Genomic DNA, 20955 nt, shown 5'->3' with positions numbered 1-20955 from the left:
GCCTCGCCTCCGCCCCCGCCTCGCTGCCGGGTTTAGCGGCATGTTGCCCGGCCGCGGCTGCCCGACGGTGGAAGAAGCGTGGCGGAGGAGCCGCTGCCGCCCGCCAGGACTGAGTTAGGTGGAATAAACAACGGTGGCACTGCCCTGCCCTGCTGGTGCGGTTGTCTTTTGGGGAAGAGTTACTTCTAGCAGGTGCTTAAAAACAGCATGGGAGCAGTGGTTATGATGTGCTGATACTGGCTGCAATCACGATGAAATTTCAAAGTTCAGATTACCACGATCGTCTATGTACCTCTATTTCCATTGGTAAGCTCAAGCGTACTTTAATTCCTGCTTTATTCTGTTGGAGTGGGATGGATGGATGGATGGATAGGTGCCTGAAACTTGGTGCCTACATCCCTGTCTGAGTACCTATAAACAATAAAATTATCCAGATTGTTCAGGGGTACCTGAGACTCTCATCTCCCACAGATTGCCATGAGGCTAATCACATAATAAGTTCCACACCCTCTAGCTTTTGCAGGATCAAACTTCAAATTCTACAGTTAAAAAAATCATTCATCCTCAGTCCTCATTTGGAATAAAGTACCATGCTTTTTGTCTGAAATCTTCTTTTAGGTAAGTACAAGTTTTGTGCAAGGGGTATACAGTTCTAAGCACTCTCATCTCATTATAGGATTATGCCTGATTTCATAGGGTTTTTTGTTGTTGCATTATTACTTAGGGGTGGGATTYCGTGATGACACTGTATACCTTTGCAGAATTAAATATTGGTCCACCAAAGGTAAAAGTAAAATTTCCATTGGTGTCAGTACATCCAGTGTTTTACCCATGGAAGATAAAGTAGCTCATAGTGAAGGGTGGTTTACAGAAGACTACCTAAATTAAGATAACAATGATTCTTCTTAAAGAGGGTAGCACATTCCTTCCTCCACTCTGTGTAATCGAGTTTAATGGCCTTTGCTTGGAGTTAAGGTGAAGAGAGAAATGATGGATTCATGTCTAGTTTCTGCTGCTATTTCTGGAGTATTCATACTTTTTCCCATGATTCTGGACAATTTTGAGCTTTGTTAAAGCCAGCCCCAGCAACAAAGATTGTCTAAATTAAAACAAGATAGAAGAAGTTGTTCTAACAAACGCATTAAAAGCTGGTGTAGAAAGAATTAAGAGAGTGCAACTACATGCATAAATTGTATGTACATTTGCGAGTGGTATTATCTGTAACATATTTTTATACAAAAAGAACTGAGCATAATACATGCTAAAGCATTTTTGCACAATCACATRAATTGTTCTCATAGTTTCTATACCAGAAACACATATGAAGTGATACTGGTGCAGCTGTTAGCAATTCAACATTCAGGGTTTTATTTCACTTCAGACCAAACTGTATTTCAGCAAACTGGACAWTCTCCAAAATATTTAAGGTCTTCCTTTGTTTATTTTGTTACATGGATGAAGTAATATTATTCATGGCTATGAAAAATATAGCCCTCTTGTGCTGGGAAATTCCTTTATCTTTTTAAAAGTTTTTATTTTTACTGTTTGCACTTTTCCTGCCACTTGCAGATCCGTTCACCATTCATGCAGAAGCATAGACATAAATTTCACAACTCACAGGTGTGATTTGACATCTGGGAATGACAATGTTGATCTTGTAAAAGAAACAGTAATGGATAATACTTATTACATACACTTTCCAATTGAAAATTTTAATTTTGGTACTGAAGTAATGAATGAAATGAAATTTTATATTTTTGCAGCTGCGACCACCAGTGGTCCCGAAGGGGAAGTGATTTATTTAAAATGTTTGTTACTGATGGAAGTCAAAGCTTCCTGAAAGCAAAATGAAAGAAGGCGATTTGTGTGCTCTAGTGCTTTTACATGTTGTACGTCCTCCGTGGGGGAGCATTTTCCTCCATAAAGGAAAGAACAGGGAGATGCTTTTGATCTGATCTGTACCTATATGACCTGTAAATGTGGAAAAGCACTGGATATGAAAGGAAGGCAACAGTCTGTACCAAAGGACTTAAGGATTCCTGGGGCAGCTTAAACTTCATCTGTGACGTTTGCTTAAATACAGAAAAAGTGACTGAGAACTGAGAAAGCRCAATACCTGCCCCTTTGCTATGTGGTTTGTTCCTATCTGTTAATAACAGCTTTCACTTTGCTCATGCATAAAAGGTAAAGTAAGGAGCTTTCCTTGTGTTTCTCCACAAAGCATTCTGCTTAAGCTCTTTCCTCAGGAAATTTTCAAAAGCACAGGGCGGCATGAGGCATCACTCATTTTCAGTGGGCATAGGGCTTCTTTAAAAGTATTGCTGGTTACATTGTGCAGTGCCATTGCTAGTACTTGAGAAGAGTATGCAATGTGCCTATTTAACCTATGCGTAATACACATGTTTTCCATTGTTATGTTTTTGAAAATCTTTCACACTAGGTGCTGCCCTTCCTCTCACTAGTTCTAAGTAGGAGTGAGCGGGCCTTGAGTGATTTCCTGGTTTGCACACAAGACAGCATTGCTGAATGTAATGCATCTTGGTGTGTTCCTATTTCCATTCTCTGTGCCATTCCGTATGAAAATCTGAATACAACATACAGAACTCTATTTCTTCCTTGTTTTTCCCAGTCATTTTGTATTCCTTGCCTCACCAAAACAATCTTCATTTTATATAAATATTTGCTATGTGGCACTGATGGGAGTGCCTACAAGAACCAGTGTCATTTCTGTGTTTACCACAGGCAAGAGTCATGTGAATGTCCTCTATACCCAGGGCCTAAGGACATGCTTGAACCAGAGTCAGATTCTGGTTTCTGATCAGTGACCTCAGGTAGTGAATAGGCATCCAGAAAGCTTATTTCTTGTTTTCCCTTTGCTGGAGAAGACAGTGTGACAGCAGCATAGTGCTTTATCTCTCTGAGAAACAGGTCTCTTCTGTCTGCTCTAGATCTATCCACTTCAYGCCTTGAATATGCATTGAGATTTAACAAAACTCTGTGACCACACCTGGGTGGAGTTCATCAGCTGGCTTGGCCCAGCTGAGAAACTGCAATTTTTCAGAGCCTCAGGGTCAGAAGATGCAAGAGAGAGCAGGGGCTTGTGGCTTTCTGGGGAGCAAGTAAGTAGAGAACTGCTTCACAATATTTGACTTTTTTTTTTTTTTTTAAATGTTTGAGCCTGATCTTTGATGTCATGATGCTTTGTGTCATTGATTATATGAACACCAGGAAGAAATAAACTTTACTGAGTCAAACACGTTCTCTACTCATCTTTCAAGTAGCTGTTGCAGGGACTGAGTAATAGGCCACTACATCTGTTTGAATTAAGTTTTAAAAGAGAACATTCAGATGTGTTTTCTCTTCTTTTTTAGAAGAAATGTTTCACAGAAGCTTAAGGAGTCAATTTTTCCTTTTTTTTTTCCCTTTGGTAATCTGCAAGGATATAACGATTGTAGAAGAAGGGACAGATTGAAGGTAACAGTGAAATCCTCTAATCATTGTAATTTTTGGCAGAGTAAAATGGTTTTATTACGGACCATTGATTTAAAAAAAAGTATTTTAGATCAATTGTCAGTAAATACTATATTAAGTATATTCAAAACTTTTATTCATTCCTTGTGTTTATTACCTGACCACTGTAATTGCAGTCATCCATCCCAGAATGTCACCTTAGGTTTTGTGAATGATATTTTCAAAATATGAAAATGAAATATTCTTTTTAGTTAATCTAGGCAATCCTAGGCAAAAACCTAATGTTCTGCTTGCTCATTTTCACAGGTGGGATGACATCAAGTGGCTTCTGCTACTGTGTGTACTTCAAGCACAATGCAGCTGTGAACGGTAAGGTCTGTGTTACAGAGAACATGGAAGGGAGTTAATGTGAGTATGCAGATGAAGGTTTACATGGTAATGACCCAGCTGGGTTGATTTCTCACTTTGCAAGTAGTTCAGTTAACAGTTTTCCCAATAAGGTTAAGGCCTAAAAGGATATAGAGAGATCTAACACCCAGATTCCTCTTACATTATAGAAGACACTTTGCTATAGTGTTGTATTACTTGCTTTTCTGTCTGTATTCAAGAAGCTGTCTTCTGGAGGTAGTTTTTATCTAGGATTTAGCCAAATGCAAGTGTTGCCTAGGAAAAATCCCTTGAAACCAGGTTGTGGCCTGAACCCAAGCTTGCTTGCCCAGAAGTGAGTATAGGATGGGAGCTATGTATTGTTTTAAGGCAGGCTCTAAGTTCTCTAGTAAGAAAGCAAGTAAAGCCAGGTGGCAGAGATCAGATTTTCAGTGCCATCCCACCATTCCCTGGACAGGTATTTTCTGGGTCTTCCACTTATCTATTTCCCACACACTTTCCGTACAGCATTTTTTTTATAGCTATATAAAATATGCACACACACCTGGACATGTTTAACCTCCTATCTCAGACAGCCTGCTCCATTTCCAAATGGAGCCAAACAGCAGGAGGGGGAACAGGATGCCTCAGCATGCTTCTGTCTGGCTAGAGGATTGCATGAAGTATGTGGCTACCTTCCTGTGCAAAGCTTGCAAAGGACATTGTGTGGGCAGAGGCACCTGGGGTGATGGATTAGGTATGGGCAGAGGAGGTGTTAGGTTGTTCATAGTTGAGAATAAATGAAAATCTTCCAGGGTGTGATGGGGGACCCTGCCGTACTGCTCTCTAGCCAACTTTGCTACAAGGAATTTGACTGATTCTTTGCTCATGTCTGAGAACTCAGACAGGTGCAGCAAGAGGCAAGATAGTGCCTGACTGTCACATGGGCAGCACAGGAGCAGGAGCAGAGCCCATGTCCAGGGCTTCAGTCTAAAGCCTGGCTGAGTACTGGCTCAGAGGCAAACCAGAACAGCACTGGATAAGTAGCTACTGCATCTCCATTGAAAGGGTGGTTAAACTGCATGGCAAGCATGTGCATTTCCTTATAGACTATGCAATGATTGGTAGAGAAATCCAGGATGGTTTTGACTGAGGGTGGAACTACACTGCGCCTTCTAACCTTCTAACCTGTCTGAGGCTTGATGTGAGGCCTTATGCGGGAGACAAGCAAAAGTACCTATTGCATCAGATTTTTATAAAGGAAGACTGATTCCCACACAAGACAGCTTCCTGAGGAAAGCACTTTTTACTTGTTCTTATTCTGCAGCCCCATGCCAAGCCCAGCCCAGAGGTGGAGAAAAGACAAGATCCTGGTCAAGCGTAAGACAGAAGAGAGACAGATGTTGGTGGCTAATATGGCCTGTTTTCCTCACCCGAGTGACTTCTTTCCCCTTCTCCAACCTTGAATTCAACAGGAATGGCAAGTGTGTCTCTCTCAGACAAGCGCGTCTCCCCATATTGTCTGCTTGCTCTGCTTGTGCCAGTGGGGAGCCCTGACTGACCAGCTAGTCAGTTTTCTGAGTGCTGCTCAGTTGAGCCTGATCCCTGTAATGACCAACGCAGAATGAAAGTGTTGCTCATTTACTGTAGGCCTGGTTACTTGGGTGGAAAAGCATCAATGCTGGCATGTAGTAAGCATGTCATTTATAGGTATCCTCTTCTTTATCTCTGTGTCCCACTGTAATACCAGCTATACTATTTATGGCATTGTCCCACACAGCTTGCAGCGCAAGTTGCAGTGGCTATGTTAATGAAAGGAACTAAGTGATGGCTGTGCTTGGCCTTCTTGGCATTAGAGGCAAGAGGTCATTTTATAGTGAGGAAATTCTCTGCCCTAATTCAACTCCTTAGTTTGAGAGTGGTCCTGGAGAATTTTTCATCAATGAAAAGCCCAAAATAGTGGGTGAAATTTCTGAGCAAGGCTGAATTAACCACTCCTATAACTCACTTCTGCCTTCTATTTACTGATACATTGCATAGAGAAATAGCTCTTTCCTATAGAAAGACAGTCTTGTCCCACAGGCCTGGAAAAGTTGTTCTCTCTTCCAGTCTTCAAGTAAGTAACCACTTTCAAGGATTCCTTTGCCTGAAGTTGCATTAAAATTGATACTGATTGTAGGCCTCTGTTTCTGCCTTAGTTCTTCCCTCACGCTGTAGAAAACTTGCTTTTCTTGGTACTGCAAGATAAGTTCCTCAGTTATACAGTGTCTCTTGTCAAAACTGAGGAGACACTGCTGCTCTTGAGGGTAATGAGTGGTAGTTTTGTGTTAAGGGAATGTGTGTGTGTAAGGGGAATTTACAGCTATTGCAGTACACGTCAGCTACCTCCACATCTGGCCAGCRTGGTCTCCTCACCATTGCTTCCATTCCAAGCTGCTTCCTGGTGCAAGGAGAGCACAACTGAAGTCTGAACTACTTCACCTACGTGTAAGAGAGTCATAGTTAGCACAGGTTGAACGTGTTGAGCAGGATATAGCTCAGTTGAATAAACTAAGCTAAGAAGATGGAGACAGACCAGAACAGACAAGTTCAGCCACAGTGTTCCTCGAAGCAACCCCTAGAGTGGTACTAGGCAGTACGACCTGTGAGATTCACCTCAGCACTCCTCATACCACATAGGAGTGACTGTAGCGCTTTTATGACTGCAAGTAGACAGGTATGAGTTGAGTGGATGTGCGATGTGAAGAATGTTTGCAAGTGGGCTTGGCCCACCTGCAGAATGTAACTTAAGTCAGCACCCACTTCCTTTTACAAAAGAAACAAATTTCTTTTTGCCTGCTTACATCTACCTGTATGAGATTCATTCTTTCAATAAAGGGTAAAATCAAGCTATATCGGTGTCTTTAAATATGCTTTCACTATGTAAGAAAATCCTCTGAAATAGCACTGAAATAGCTCTGAAATCACTCTTTGTGATGGTTATAGCAGACAGCTCCTCTCTAATAATTGAGTATATTAAGAACAGAACAAAACAGATACTTCTCTTTTAAATTAGGAAGCCTATGAAACTGCATAAGAGGCTTTGATACAGAGTCTTTTGGCAAATACATGTACAGGATGGTGATTGTATAGAAAGTTCCATTTTGTAGGAAAAATTTTAAATGGCATGAAACATTGAGTGTTTCCTTGTGGATTTTCATTACAGCAATAAGAAAATCAAAGGAGTAACCCTAACTAGAAAGCATTCTGATTATTCATAGTCAGCATCTCAATGGTGGAGGAATACACCTATTTTAGAGAAAATCCTTCCAATGGACTTGGACAGCTTGCTAGTAGGAAACCCATGAGTCACAATAATGTTAAGCAAAACAGTTTAATCATTCACTTGAAGGGCTTCAGATATCAATACTTACCAATAGGATTCCAGGTATTCTGAGGTCCTGCATTGCCCCATATTTACTTGGAAGCTACTGAGATCCTGGCAGTTTGATGTAGTCACTGTGGTGAGATATCCGTAGTATTTTAGAACAAAATTTAAAAAATAACTTCTGAAAGAGAACACCTGTCTACTTGGAATTCTGTTGGATCAATAAACTCTTCCACCACACTCTACAGCATGCACACAATCCCCAACTTTTTATTAACCTTGGTCCATGCTATGCTAAGTTAAGCAAATTGATATTGCTAGACCTGTCTGTCAAGTGAAGAAGCTGTGAACTGGGATGCAATTTGTCTAGGACCAGACAGACTGGCAAAAGCAGAAGCTGGGTTTGAATCTAGGTATTTCTAGCTCCAGATCCTAAAATGCATGGTCTTTAAGCCTTGAAAATTTTCTTCCTGCTTGGTGACAGGTAGCCCCAGTAATCACTGCTCAGCTCTTCTGAGAACATAGACTTTTGCATTTTTGCTTTATCAAGCTTTATCTGAATACAAGTTACACAGGCGGGACTTATGAGAAAGGCTGAAAAAAGTTGGGGTTATTTAATTTAGAGAAGAGAAGACTGAGCGATCATATAGTCCCTCTTCAGATAATTACAGGAGTGCTTCAGGAGAAAGAGACATAATCTCTTCTCTCTGTCCATGGTGGGTAAGATAAAAGCAGCAGGCTGAAATTACAGGAAGGGAAATTTAGATTAGATATTTTCCATTCATCAAGACAGTGAACGTTTGAAAGGAATACATGGGAGAAAGTAAGATATCCAGGCTTGGAGATCGTTAGGGATGCTTAAAATGATGTTCATACATTCATATAGCTAGGATGGGCTAGATCAGTGTTGTTTGACCTGTGGACTATAGACCAATAATAGTCTGAGACATACAAGATCCATGAGACATGAAATGACAATGGGAAGACAATSCAAAGAAACCCCTCAGCTAGCAGGGGTGTGTCAGATTGCTGCTGTCTGCTCCCGGTGATTACTTGAAATACTTGGGGCAATAACAGTAAAGTTACTGTAAAATGGTAATACTTTGAACAAATGCTGAGTAGTTTGTTTACTTATCACTGCCCCTCCTAAGCATCCGCAAGTTCTGAAATGCTAACTGGCTTGTAGCCTTTTCTTCTTTGATTGAAAGGGTTGAGATATGTTTGAGTACCTGACTTTGAGTTCCCTCTAGACATCTTTTCTAAGATAAAGTCAATTGCTGAAAGTAACTCTTAATTATACATATAGTTTTTTACAGATAACAATCAGCTACTGCCATGAGCCAGTCCTTTGTCACTGACAGCCCACAAGGGCCCTCTAAATCTTGAGCAGCTGCCAAAGCAATCAGGGGTGCATCAGGATTAAATATTGCCATGCAGTTTTGCCATTTATCTGTCCCAAAGAAGTTTTTGTTGGGATCAACACAGACTCCGGAAGGGCTGACAAAGCTGAATGTTGTACTATAACTTGGTCCAATTGCTTTCTTCAGGATTCCTTCTCTGTAACCTTAAGGCAACAACTTCGATACTTAGCAAAGATTTGCCCATAGGTAACCAGGAGCTCTTCCTTTTAGTAGTGAAGAAAATGAGAGCACTCTAGTTAAAGCTGATAGTATTTCACAGGAGCTAGCTCAGTTGGTGTTGAATTATCAAGAAAGCTACTCCTCTTGTTTGCCTACTCTCAAGGCACATGAATCACAAGGAAGTTTTACCAGGGGTAACAGAAAATACAATGTTTTGTCAAGTCTTACTTCCTATTTACACTTGAACCCTATATCACCTACTACTCCTATCAGTATTGTCCATTTCCTGGCTGTGCCCTGGTGGATACCTCTATCAGGCAAGAAAAAGTGGCTAGATGTGTGCACTGCTGGCCAATGCTGAACGCTGCCCATGGGAACATGCTTTTCCTTGTCTTTGCCTCAGAGGAATCATAAATCAATGATTTCCATTAACCTAATTTTCCCTGAGACCTCTGTCCTACTTTTGTCTGAAATTAGCTAACCTGTTCAAAAGATACTTAGGGAGACAGATGAACAAACAGATAACAGGTAGTGTAACTCCACGAGCTCTGTTTTCTTAAAAGAACAGGCTACAAAGAGCACTGTTTTAATCTGACTGTTGGCTGCCCATGAGTTAGTTGAGCCTGTGCACTCAGGAGAAAGTCTGTGCCTCAAAAACTAGGGTGTTAAATCCAGCAGAATCCACAAGGGCACACACTGAATATAAAATCCCTGCCCAGGCTGGTCTAACTGAAGACTCTTTGATCCAGTATTCAGCACTTCTCCCAGTTTATTTCAGCAGCCTGTAGGCACAGGAGATGAAAACAACTTTATGGGTAAAGGACTGGACTGAGTCCAGAAAAACTGGGTTTGGTTCCCAGCTGTGCTAGAGCCTTCTTTGGGATCAGAGGGAGAAGCTAAGGCAAGGGGTTGAACCTCAGTACAAAGGAGAACCTCAGTACAAAGCACTGTACGACAAACCTGAATACCCCATTAAGCCTGCTTGTCACATGATTCATAGCAAAACAGCAGTTCTTGCAGACATCACTCAGATTGAACTGTGGACTTCTGGAGTAAGGAGCTATGCTTGGAATGTATCCTGTGCATTTTGATCTTTACCACAGGGTAAACCATAGCTGTATTAGTAGTTTCAGTCTGTACTGTACCTTATTTACAGCAATATTCTCTGGTCTTTGAAAGCATTCTGTCATGTTCATCCTCAGGATGGCTGTCATTCTCCARTCTACTCCAAGGATATGAATTTTCCCCACATTTGTCCAGTCTGTCACTGCAATATCATTTGAATTCAATAGTGCCATCCAATAAGAATGATTCCAATCCATGTGGGGCATTTTCAGCTGGAGAATTGTCTTGAGGTCTTTAGAGAAGATYTTGATGGCTTCAGATCCATTAGTCACAACCAACAGGTTGTCCTCAGGCWTATTACATCTCCCAAACCTTTTATGGGCTCTGATCCATAGGAAAACCCAYGCTTGTAGTGACCATCAAGACAGAAGACCTGGATCTGTTCACTTTTCCACTCTTTCTCACTACCAGCTCTCCAACCACACACGATGGCCACAGTAACTTGCTGGAGTTTATGCCAAGCCTTCCCAGTTCTTTCACAAGCCTGTTGTAGAATATCCCTTGAATCCCAGAGAGYTTTTAACTTTTATTAAATTCAGACATGGCTTTCTAAMGGAAAGAAGGAAAAGGATCTTTGGCAATCTCTTTCTACAGGGTGACCTCTATGCATATAGCATGGCTTTTTTTCATGTGTTTGAAAGTTTTATATCCATAATAGTTCYTTGGTGAGGTACCTGCCAAACCTCAGCCTGCATCAAGTGTAGCTGTATGGCTTGAGGCCTGTAGCCTGARTGCAAAGATGGCCTGATGCAATCTTCATGTTGCATTCCAAAAATGCATTCCCTGCATTTCCTGCAGGAAAAAAGGCTTCCTGGTGTCCTGTATGATATGGTAGTTTTGTATCATCATAAATCTGCAGTATGTTTTTCTTTGGAGAACAAAGCCAGTGTTTAGGCAAGTTCTTTTGTCAATAACCACATTCCCTTTATGGAAAGTAGAAGGCTTTTCCATTACTCTCTTGGCTATTGCTAACCCCTGGTGTAAATCTGGCTACTTCTCATAGGTGTGTCTAAAGAACTGCTGCAAAAGGAGTTCTTTGGAAAAGCCAGATTTGTATATTTTACTTAGAGAAAACAATGATCTTCTGTTGGTATTACAGAAGCTACTAACACACTGACAAATAATGATTTACAAAAAGAGGTTAAAAGCTTCAGTCTCACTCAGATAATCCCCTTAAACAAATAGAGTTGTGAGTCAAGTTTATTATTTTGATGTTACCTGACTGAAAAGTGTTCCCCATTCAAGCAGAGAGGAAGGAGCGACAAACTTGACTGCCTCAGAATATCATTCTCCTCTTCTTCTACCCAGTTCAAACAGCTCAAGCTTAAGCAACCTGTGGAAAAGCTTAAGCAACCCATGGAAATTCAGGGCCTCCTTGAGGGCTCAATTTGAGCTTACTCTGAGCCTGAGACCAGTGTGCTGGCTGGCAATTTCATGGGGACTACAGGTGTGGTTAAAGCACTGGAACTCATGCTTCAGAACTTTGCTGGAGCAGTGTCTAAACACCTGAATGTGAATCTAGGGTATTTGGGTACCAGTTTTATTAAGAACTTGTGTGCCTGCTATTTTTAAGTATGTGACAAGCTTCAGTAGGACTGAAGCATGTGTTTACTAGGGACTGAGAGACGCCAAGCTAAAAGACTAAAAGCTAAAAGTTTATTGCTATGCAAAGAACAGCCTTTTCATATTAACTCTAACATGCACTTACATCTGTGGTTTGATCATGTCATTTAACTTTTCTACCTCAGCTGTTTCATCTGTGAAGTGAAAATGCTAGGGTTTGCCTTTTTGACAGCTGATGTAGGAGGATTAATTCATAAGTGTGTGCCCTGGGCTTCTGAGAAGTCTGTCAGTATGTAAAACTGTAATTAACAATTGTTTGTCCTGCACTTGAAAACACTTGCACAACAGCCTGATCCTGAGCAAACTGACTGCTTGCCACTAATGCTTAAAGCAGTAGAGTTTGAATGTGCTCAGCAGGATCAGAACCAGACTTAAAAAAAAAATATATATATATATATATATATATATTTTTTTTTTAAGGCAGTCCATGGAAATCTAAAGTTTGGAAAGAACCTAAAACTTCTAGAACCTAAGGAGGCACCAAAGGCCGAAAGAGTCACTGAGAGCTTTTCACTTTCTCCAGCAGACTTTGAACTCAAGCTTGTATCTCACATCTGTCTCAGATAGTTATCACTTCATCRTGCTACATACCTCTTCATCCTCTAATTCTCTGAGAAAATAGGAATACAACTCTTCAGGCCAGGAGACAAGTCTTTCTGAATTCGAGGGAAAGGAGGAAAACAGCATGTTGCTTTCACACAAGCTATCAAAGATTCAGCATCTTCATTTAAAAATATAAATGGAAAGTTATTCTGAAGGATCAGCACACATACTTGTGGGAGTGAATGGATTTTTACCTTGAACTAAACTCAGACTTGGATCTGATCTTGAGATAGCTATGGGGTTGTAAAGTTGGTTTGATGGAGCTGTAAATACTTTGTATGATATAAATACTCTTCGAAAAGGAGTAAAGAAGCTTTCTTGGATTTCAGGGATTCAGGAGCAACATACCAGGTTCATCTGTTGACACTGGAGCCCCATAGAAATGGTGAGTGATATGGAATGGGGAATGACAGACAAYGTCCACAGACACCTTCAGTTGTTCAGATAAAATCTGCTTTGCAGGAGATTTGGTCTCCATGCTGGAGTACTGGATTGTCYGTTTCATGCCATCTGCATGTCAGGTGAGGATTTCCTGGAAGTAAGGGGAAGAAAAGAGATAGGTTGTGTATAGCCTGCTAAGTCTGACTTTTAGTACAGCTATCTAGGGTGTGGGGGAAGATGTATGGAAATTGTGAAAATGATTTCTGAGAACTAGTACAGGAACAGGCAGGAGCTGTTTTATCCAGTTAAAGTTGGAAAAGTAAGGCTGAGGTAAAGGGGAGGTTTAGTAGTAAAGATGATAGCAAAAATTCATTTAGGGAGAAAATGTAGAAAAAAAGCTCAAACAAAAACTGATACTTCTTGGCTCAAACTGAGTTTTCAGAGAAYGGACCTGGCTAAATTTGGCATTCGGCATAATTTCCAAAAATCAGGAAGGAATAAGAGTGAGATGGGTGGGGACATGGATCTTTCGCTCATGTGGAAAGTAACACTGAACATCAAGTCTGTGAACTCATCTCTCACTGACGGAGGGGTGATCTCTGTCCAGGGGCAGAGTGGGAATGAGCAGTTAGAGGAGGAAAAAGCAATATAAATGATTGCTTGGGATGTAGGGAGCGTGAGATAGGGAATGTATGGCAGTGGGGCTGGGACCTTTTGCTTCAGTAGCGCTGGCGTATAGCAGGAAGACAGGAATATTGAGAGCTCCTGTGCTGGTGACTGGGTTTGGGGAGGAGAATAGTGTTGGAGGCTGTGGTGGTGAGGAGTGAGAGGTTGGGTCCTGCTGTGAGGAAATGGGTATGTAAATGAGAGGATGGAGATTTACAGGATACTTGCTGAGGCTGTTGTTTGGGGAGGGAAGAAAGAGAGTGGAAGAGTTTGGAGGGAGGTCTGGGGTTCTGCTTTGGAAAGGAGTAGGAAATACTGTRGGAGACTTATATAAGAAAAGAAGACAGGAAGCTCCAATAGTCCCTTTTGTACACACAGTTTTGGTGGGTAGCTCTAGGCATATACTCCCAGTCATGGGATGAGGAGCAATGCCTCCCTTCTCTACAATAGCTTTRCCAGCCCTTGTTCCTGTAGGGCTTTTCATCTCTTTAAATGACACTTTAAAATCCATGAGGGTGTGTAACCCCTTTGTTTGGTAGGCTATCTCAAGGAAAGCAGCTATAAAGGGGAGAAAATGCTATACTCCCCAGTCCTGACAGTAAAGCCCTCTCAGCTGCAAACCAGTGGTTGTTACCATGGTGCTGTACCTGGGAGAGTGATCTGTCCCTAGTGTTACTCTAGCAGGATATAGAATACCTTCAGCTCAAGTCTCTTTTGGCTTAGGCTCCTGTTCTCTGCTGTGGAATTTGTTTAGAAAATCTGTCAAGAAAATGATCTGCAGAAACCTTTCACTTCCACCAAAGTCAATATCAATTTGTTTACATTGAAGAGGCTTGCTGTGTCCATGTGAATATGCTTAATTGTTTCCAGTTAACCCGGCACCCATCCTTCATGTGTTCACCATGTGGAGACAGCTAAGGAGGGTTATGGGTGCACAGGGTCATTTCTAGCTATTTGTTACCTTTTGCTGCTCTGTCTGAGGAGAGGAAGCAGATCTTATTGGTGTGACTCCATGAAAATGTAGTAGTGAAAATGTATTGTAATATCTGATAGAAGGAGAGAGATTTGGGAAGGGAAGAGTGCATGACAACTGTGAACAGGACTTGAAACAGCATAAACCTGGTTGTTTTCATACGTGTTGTTAAGACCTAAGGGAATAGGGAGACCTTTCTCTTAAATATGCAAGCTAGGACAGTGATATGAAACACAGTCTGTCACTTGCTGGAAAGCTGAGCTATTACTGTTCAACATCTGACCTGTGTAAAGGGCTGCTACCTACTTGTTGGACCGGAGAAGCAAAATGAGGGGAAATATATCTGTCTGTGGATGAATTTTCTTTTGTCCAGTTAGAAGCAGCGTCCTGCTGCTTGCAGTAAAAATGGAGAGTGAAATGCAGTGTAGATGACTAATCCATCTATTCTAGTCCCCTCTGTAATATGATAAGATTGCTTTATTTGTTTTTAGGAGCTTCWTTCTTAATGGTGCTAATACTCTCTTCACACATAGGATTCCCTAGAAGGCCTTTGTGCAGTAGCTGCTATATGAAAGTCCCACAGTGACAGGCCATAAACATCCCTATTTTGGGGGGGACAGTGGTATGATGTGCCTTACTTCTGCCTGTGTCAGAAGGCTGCTTGTGTGTCAATCCAGTCGTAGCTGTAGCTGCAACAGTTCTCCTCTGTCTCTGTCTTTCCAGACACAGATAGTGCTGTAAAAAGCTGGCATTTACCCTACCAAAGAAAGGCCATCAAGCAGATGTCCCCCTCTTCTCCTCCCCTCCCACCGACTTCATATGTATCAGTCTCAGTCCAGCCTGAATCATCCGTGGCAGAAGAAAAAAACACACCATGAAATGGGAGAAAACATACACAGGCATTTTGCAGGAGGATGCCAGTGTCTCAGGAAGCCAGAACACAAAGCCACAGTATCTTGGCTTGAAATGTAAATTTCCCTTAATCTTAGCATACCACACAGTTGCAATAGTTGGCATCTCCTCTCGGAGGTCAAGACCAGAATGATTTATGTGAGGTTGGCTAAGGTTTTCCTAGAAAGAATATCATTTTGTAGAATCCCAGAAGTTAGTCTGGAGGGGAAAGGACTATCTAGAGAACTTCTGTTCTGCTTGAATACAGTGTGCTCCCCTCCCCTGGGTGTTTTGTCAAGAGCACTTTTGAACACCTCTGCACTTTCCTTAGTGCCAAAGATCTAAGATGCTGCTGACATCTGTGTAAAACACCTGCTTTTCACCACTGTTAGTCCAGATAGGCTACTTTGCTTTGCTAGTGAATCTGTCTAGTTACCATACCCAGGCATAAGGGATGGAAACCAGAAGAATCACTAAGTCTAGGGTAGACAAGCTCTGAAGGTAAAAACCCTAAGAGTAACCACACTTAGGGAAAGGTTTTTGTGGAATTGTTTTGAGATGGCCTTTGATTAATAAATTTGATCTTATAAAGCACTTTTTCACTTTATGAATACATGCCTGGATGCTTCAGTTTGAGAGGAGGTCTCTCTTTCTTGACATCCTTCCTTAGCTTTTCTGCTGCTAAGCACTATTTCCTGTGGGACAGGACTGAGGAGGTGTGTGTGTCAGATTGACTTTTGAGGCTGATGGTGCCAGTATGATGCGTGTTGTGCATTAGAAGGCAGGAAAAACTGCCTCCCTCATTCCCTCCCAAAGGTGAAGGTCCCCTTGCCCTGTGGATGCCTGTAAATAAATTGGTGTATGATTCTATTCTTTACATGGGAAGTCAGGATGAGGCAAGGAGCCATGGTGCTTTCATCTCTAAAAATTCAGAGGGGAATTGTGAAATGATACACCAGCCCCCTGGTGTATCAGCCACTCCTCCTCCCCATTTTGTATCATCAGCAAACTTGCTGAGGGTGCACTCTGTCCCATTATCCAGGTCACTGATGAGTAAGTTAAACAGTACTGGACCCAGTATTGACTCTGCTGGTTACTGGCCCCCAACTAGACTTTGCACTGCTGATCACAATCTTTTGAGCTCTGCCGTTCAGCTAGTTTTCAATTCACCTCACTGTCTGCTCATCTAGCTCGTACTTCCTCAGCTTGACCATGAGAATGTTATGGGAGACAGTGTCGAAAGCCTTACTGAGGTCAAGGTAGACAACATCCGCTGCTCTCCCTTCATCTATCCCGACAGTCATTCCATCGTAGAAGGCTATCAGGTTGGTTAAGCAGGATTTCCCCTTGATGACTCCATGCTGACTACTCCTAATCACCTTCTTGTCGTTCACGTGCTTGGAATTAGCTGTTCTATCACTTTTCCAGGGATCGAAGTGAGGCTGACTGGCCTGTATTTCCCTGGGTCCTCTTTCTTGCCCTTTCTGAAGACTGGAGTGACATCTGCTTCTTCCAGTCCTTAGGCACCTCTCCTGATTGCTATGACCTTTCAAAGATGATTGAGTTTGGCCTTGTAATGATATCAGCCAGCTCTCTCTGCGCTCATGGGTCTATCCCATCAGGGCCCATGGACTTGTATATGTCTGGTTTGCTTAAGTAATGTCTAACCTGATCCGCCTCTACTAAGGGAAAGTCTTCCTGTCTCCAGACTTTCTTCCTGGTCTCCAAAGCCTGGGATTCCTGAGGGCTGGTCTTACCAGCAAAGACCGAGGAGAAGAAGGCATTCAGGATCTCTGCCTTTTTTGTATCCTTTGTCACAAGGGCCCTGGCCCCATTCAGTAGGGGCCCACATTTCTCCTGGTCTTCCTTTCATTACTGATATATTTATAGAAGACCTTCTTGCTGTTCTTGACATTCCTCATCAGATTCAATTCTAGATGGGGCCTTCCTAGTCCTAACTCTGCATACTCAGACAAAGTCCCTGTATTCCTCTCAGGTTACCTATCCCTACTTCCACCTTCAGTACACTTCCTTTTTCTGTTTGAGTTTTGCCAGCAGCTCCTCATTCATCCATGCAGGTCTCCTGCCCCCTTTGTTCAACTTCCTGCTCACTGGGATGGACTGTACTTGAGCTCGGAGGAGGTGATCCTTAAATATCAACCAGCTTTCTTGGATTCCTCTTCCTCTAGGACCCTATCCCACAGATTTCTTCCAAGCAGGTCCCTGAAGAGGTCAAAAGCTGCTCTCCTGATGTCCAAGGTTGTGATCCTTCTTTTGCTCTGCTTCCTCCTCACAGGATCTTGAACTTCACAATCTATGCCCCAGGAGTTACTGCAGGCAAGGAAAGACAGATGCACAGTGGGAAGGGGTAGGCAGGAAAGGAAGGACAGAGCTGGAGAGGAAAGAGGCAATGCAATGCAAAACTCTATCTCCACAGTTAGGGAACTTAAGGAAGGAAGGCACAGAGGCAGGAAAACCATGGGGTACTTCTACATTCACTTCCAGTCTACCCAGTAAGTTAGATAAGAGGAGTATACTCATTCTTTAAAGGATCTCATGTCTATAAAGAGCTCGTACAGCTGGTTTTACGCCAGCCACTTTTCCCCCAGGTAATGTGATTCTTCTCCTCTGYTGTGACTGCACAACTCTAAGCACTTAAGCTAGGGTGAAGGATTTGAGGACTGAGACTTCCATTTGCTTCATCCAGTTCGCTGTTAGAAGTCTTTTGAGCTGCTTCTGAAAGATGGCAGAAAAAGGAGGGAGTTTAGTTGAAATGCAGCACATTAAGGGAGGCTTTTGTTTTGACAATATACCTTATCCCCTCTCTCTTTCGTGCAGAAATATATTTAATATGGAATTCCCCCAGTGCATCTCTGCCGCAGTTTGACAGTTTTTCAGCTATTGTTCAACTTGGCTTCAATTGTTCTTTTTTGCAGAAAAAGAGAAATGTCCACTTGGACAGTCCAAAACATCTTTTGCCCTTCATATTGGGGGACAATCCTGTTTCCTTGAAGGTAAACAAACCAAAGGCTCCCAAAAGGAGGGAGAGCAGCTGAGACGGAAAAAAGCAAGCTCAGTTTCTGGTGCTGGGACTTATTTGCTGTCTTATGGCTGAAAGAAGTCAGGCCTAATGATGATGGTCTCATCAGCCACTCAGAAACATGGCAAATTTACACAGAGACCATCAGCTTGCTTAGTATGTTGCTCTCTCTGTCTTTTGTGGTCATTGGCTTAAAGAACACTGCAAATCTCACTCAGTCAGCTAGTCCTTTACTGAAGAGAAGGCTAAAAGTGAAGATTAAAAATAGAGATGGGGAAGGAAACAGATTAAGAAGAGAGTAGATGACAACAGAGATCCAAGAGGTACCCATGAACTTGCCAAAGCAGGAAGATTCAGCAGGGTTTTCTGTGTCCTTCAGTTTGAATCTGGCTAATAAGGAGATTTCTAAAGGCCGGAGACAGGCCTTGCAGGAGAGACACATGTGCCTCCTGTTTCTCTGAGTCAAATGTCAAACAAATCCCTGTTCTTCTGAGTTAAATGTCAAATCAGAGATCCACAAAAAGGAGTGATGGGTGGAATAACCAGCTTTTGAGCTTTTCCATCRAATGCTCTAGTTTTGGCCAATTAAAGGACAAGCACTGTCCAACTCCCCATGCAGGAAATGTTTGTCATTTCCTTTCCTCCTGGGGAACATGTCAGATGGAGGAAGAAGTGGAGTGAAGTCTCTGGAGACAAGAGATGCAGAGTCTGGAAAGGTCGTGTTTCCCATAGTCCTTGACATGGCAAGACCCTAGAGAACTGTCAGCAGAGTAAAAAGCAAGACAAGAGTCAGTTAACCCTTGAAAGAGAAGCACTAGGTATAAAGCCGACCCAGCCTGTGAATCTACAAGGAAAGATCCAAAATGAAACACAGTGATACTCACAGGGTTTGCAGCATGCCACTCCTCGCAGAAACACCAGTGAACTAGCTGGTGTGTGCACTAACTGGTTCTCTGCCATGGCTGCAGCCCTGGGTTTTATTATAATTATCTATTAGTACTGCCTGGCTCCTTTTAAGAAATGAGGGAAAGGTTACTCTTATTTACACATGCTCAAGTCTAGACCTTACTTCCAAATCTGCTGCTCCCCTTTTGCTGTTATAGCTACTTTTCCATCCATAATTCAGAAAGTAAAGGGTTGTGATGGTGACTCTGTTTTTCTGAGTAAAACAAGAAAAAAAATGTTTTCCCAGCTGTGGCCAGAAAAATCCAGACACACAGAAGAAAATCCAATAAATGATTAATTCAGTTTTTCCATCTGTGGGTAATGGCATTTCTGTTTTTTTCTTTTTTTTTTTTTCCAGCCTTCTCTTTCCCTCATGCAAAGAGACAATCTCTATTTGACTTGCAAAGCAATGTCCTGAGCTGTTTTCTGGCAAGCACCTGGATGATGGCTTACATGTGGTTTTCCCCCCTTTGAATGAGAAGGAATAAAATGGAAGTGAGTTTCTTGTACTCCTCACTTTGCTCTGAGGGGATCTCACAATAAACAATAGGATCAGGGAAGAAACTGCAGAGTTTACTGACTGGTTATTATTTATAGACCACTGATCGTGATAGACTCCTTTTTTCCTTTTTTGGCTGGTGGAGGGGAGAAGGTATTTTCACTGCTGAAAATACCTTTGAAACCATTGAATCAATGACCCAGAAAATAACTGTTTGTGTTAGGAAATGGTGGGTAGATGCTAGTGCCACCTGACCTGAAACAGGCACAGACACAGTGATACCATGTTGCTCAATCTGTGCATCCACCCAGGTCTTGTCTTGCTGCTGAGGAAAAGCACCCTGTGCCCCTTGGTCCTCCTGACCACAGAAGCAAGTTTGACCTGTCAGAACAATGGGTTTGGCTTATTGTCCTGCTCCTGCTGTGGTGATCAAGTGCAGGGCTGCCTGACAGGCAACCCTGGGCAGTCCTGATCACAATACGTAGCTTTTTATCCGTTTTCCTGTTTCCTGACACTCCTTTTCACTGCCTTCAGTCCTCCCTTTCTCCTCTCCTCCCAAAGAAACAACCCATCCTAATTACTTTTTTCTTTTGGTCACAGTTTTGCTGCATGCGTACCCAAATTTGGTATTTTCAATACTGATATCTAGACAATTTCAGCTGACAGGGTTACATGGTTACCACTGGTGTTGCAAGGCTCCAGTCCCCAAAACATTCCTAGCAAGTATGTGTGCAGTTTGGCCATTTCTCACACACCTCCCCCTTAACCCACCTGTGGAATCCATCCACGCCCTCATGGCACTGTGCATAACTTTTGTCAGCTTCTCATACCGTTATCTGTCACATACAGCAACTTCTGACACCACATTCAGTTTTGTGTATCTTTTTCACCTAGCTGAACATCAGGCCAGGGCCCAGTCCACAGCCTTGTCTTTTGCCTGCTGCCCTCACATTTTTCAGGCACAGTCAACTTCATTCTCCAGTTCATCCACACAACTTCTGGTGCCTAGGTCAGCAACTGATAATTGGCAGTATGGGAACTGTCCAACCCCTTCAATAGTAAAAGTACAGGCATTATCTCCTTGTCACTTTTAATGTTCCTTTCCTCTTTCCAGGCCCTGAGAGGAACGATCAGAACAACAAGCATCCAGATCCCTTTTCCAGCAGTGACTTCCCTTACTAGGGGAATGCTCCTTTCTGTTTCTTGTCTAATGTGAAGCCACATACAGACTGGTCTCAGTAAATTGATGTCTAGAGCCCATTGTTTGTAAAATCAGAATGGAATCCTTTGACTTCCACTTGGATGATGAGAGCCAGGGAACTTCCCCCAGCAATTCCCATACTAAGTGAAGCAATTGCAGAATATCTCCTAGAAGGGCATCTGGTCTCAAATATTCTCCCATTTCTCAACAGTTGTTCTGAAGTG

At 42.3% G+C, this 20955-nt stretch overlaps 1 protein-coding gene and 1 long non-coding RNA gene across 2 annotated transcripts in view; both read left to right on the top strand.

The window, feature by feature from the left end:
* The first annotated feature begins 75 nt into the window (after window positions 1–75).
* On the top strand, window positions 76–5301 carry LOC112972284. Its single transcript, XR_003255629.1, has 4 exons — window positions 76–306; window positions 3372–3474; window positions 3778–3840; window positions 5165–5301. It is a non-coding gene; the product is annotated as an uncharacterized LOC112972284 (long non-coding RNA).
* Window positions 5302–12479: 7178 nt separating this feature from the next.
* Window positions 12480–20955, top strand: part of PSD3 (pleckstrin and Sec7 domain containing 3) — a 121417-nt gene continuing 112941 nt past the window's right edge. The window contains exon 1 of the mRNA XM_026078739.1: window positions 12480–12520. Within this exon, the coding sequence (XP_025934524.1) occupies window positions 12518–12520 (3 nt within the window). The 5' untranslated portion in view covers window positions 12480–12517. The remainder of the gene's footprint in view (window positions 12521–20955) is intronic.

This window comes from Apteryx rowi, unplaced genomic scaffold (assembly GCF_003343035.1).
Source record: "Apteryx rowi isolate R43461 unplaced genomic scaffold, aptRow1 scaffold_113, whole genome shotgun sequence".
NCBI lineage: Eukaryota > Metazoa > Chordata > Aves > Apterygiformes > Apterygidae > Apteryx > Apteryx rowi.
Note: the sequence above shows the minus strand (reverse complement) of the source record. Positions and strands in the feature narration are given on the sequence as shown.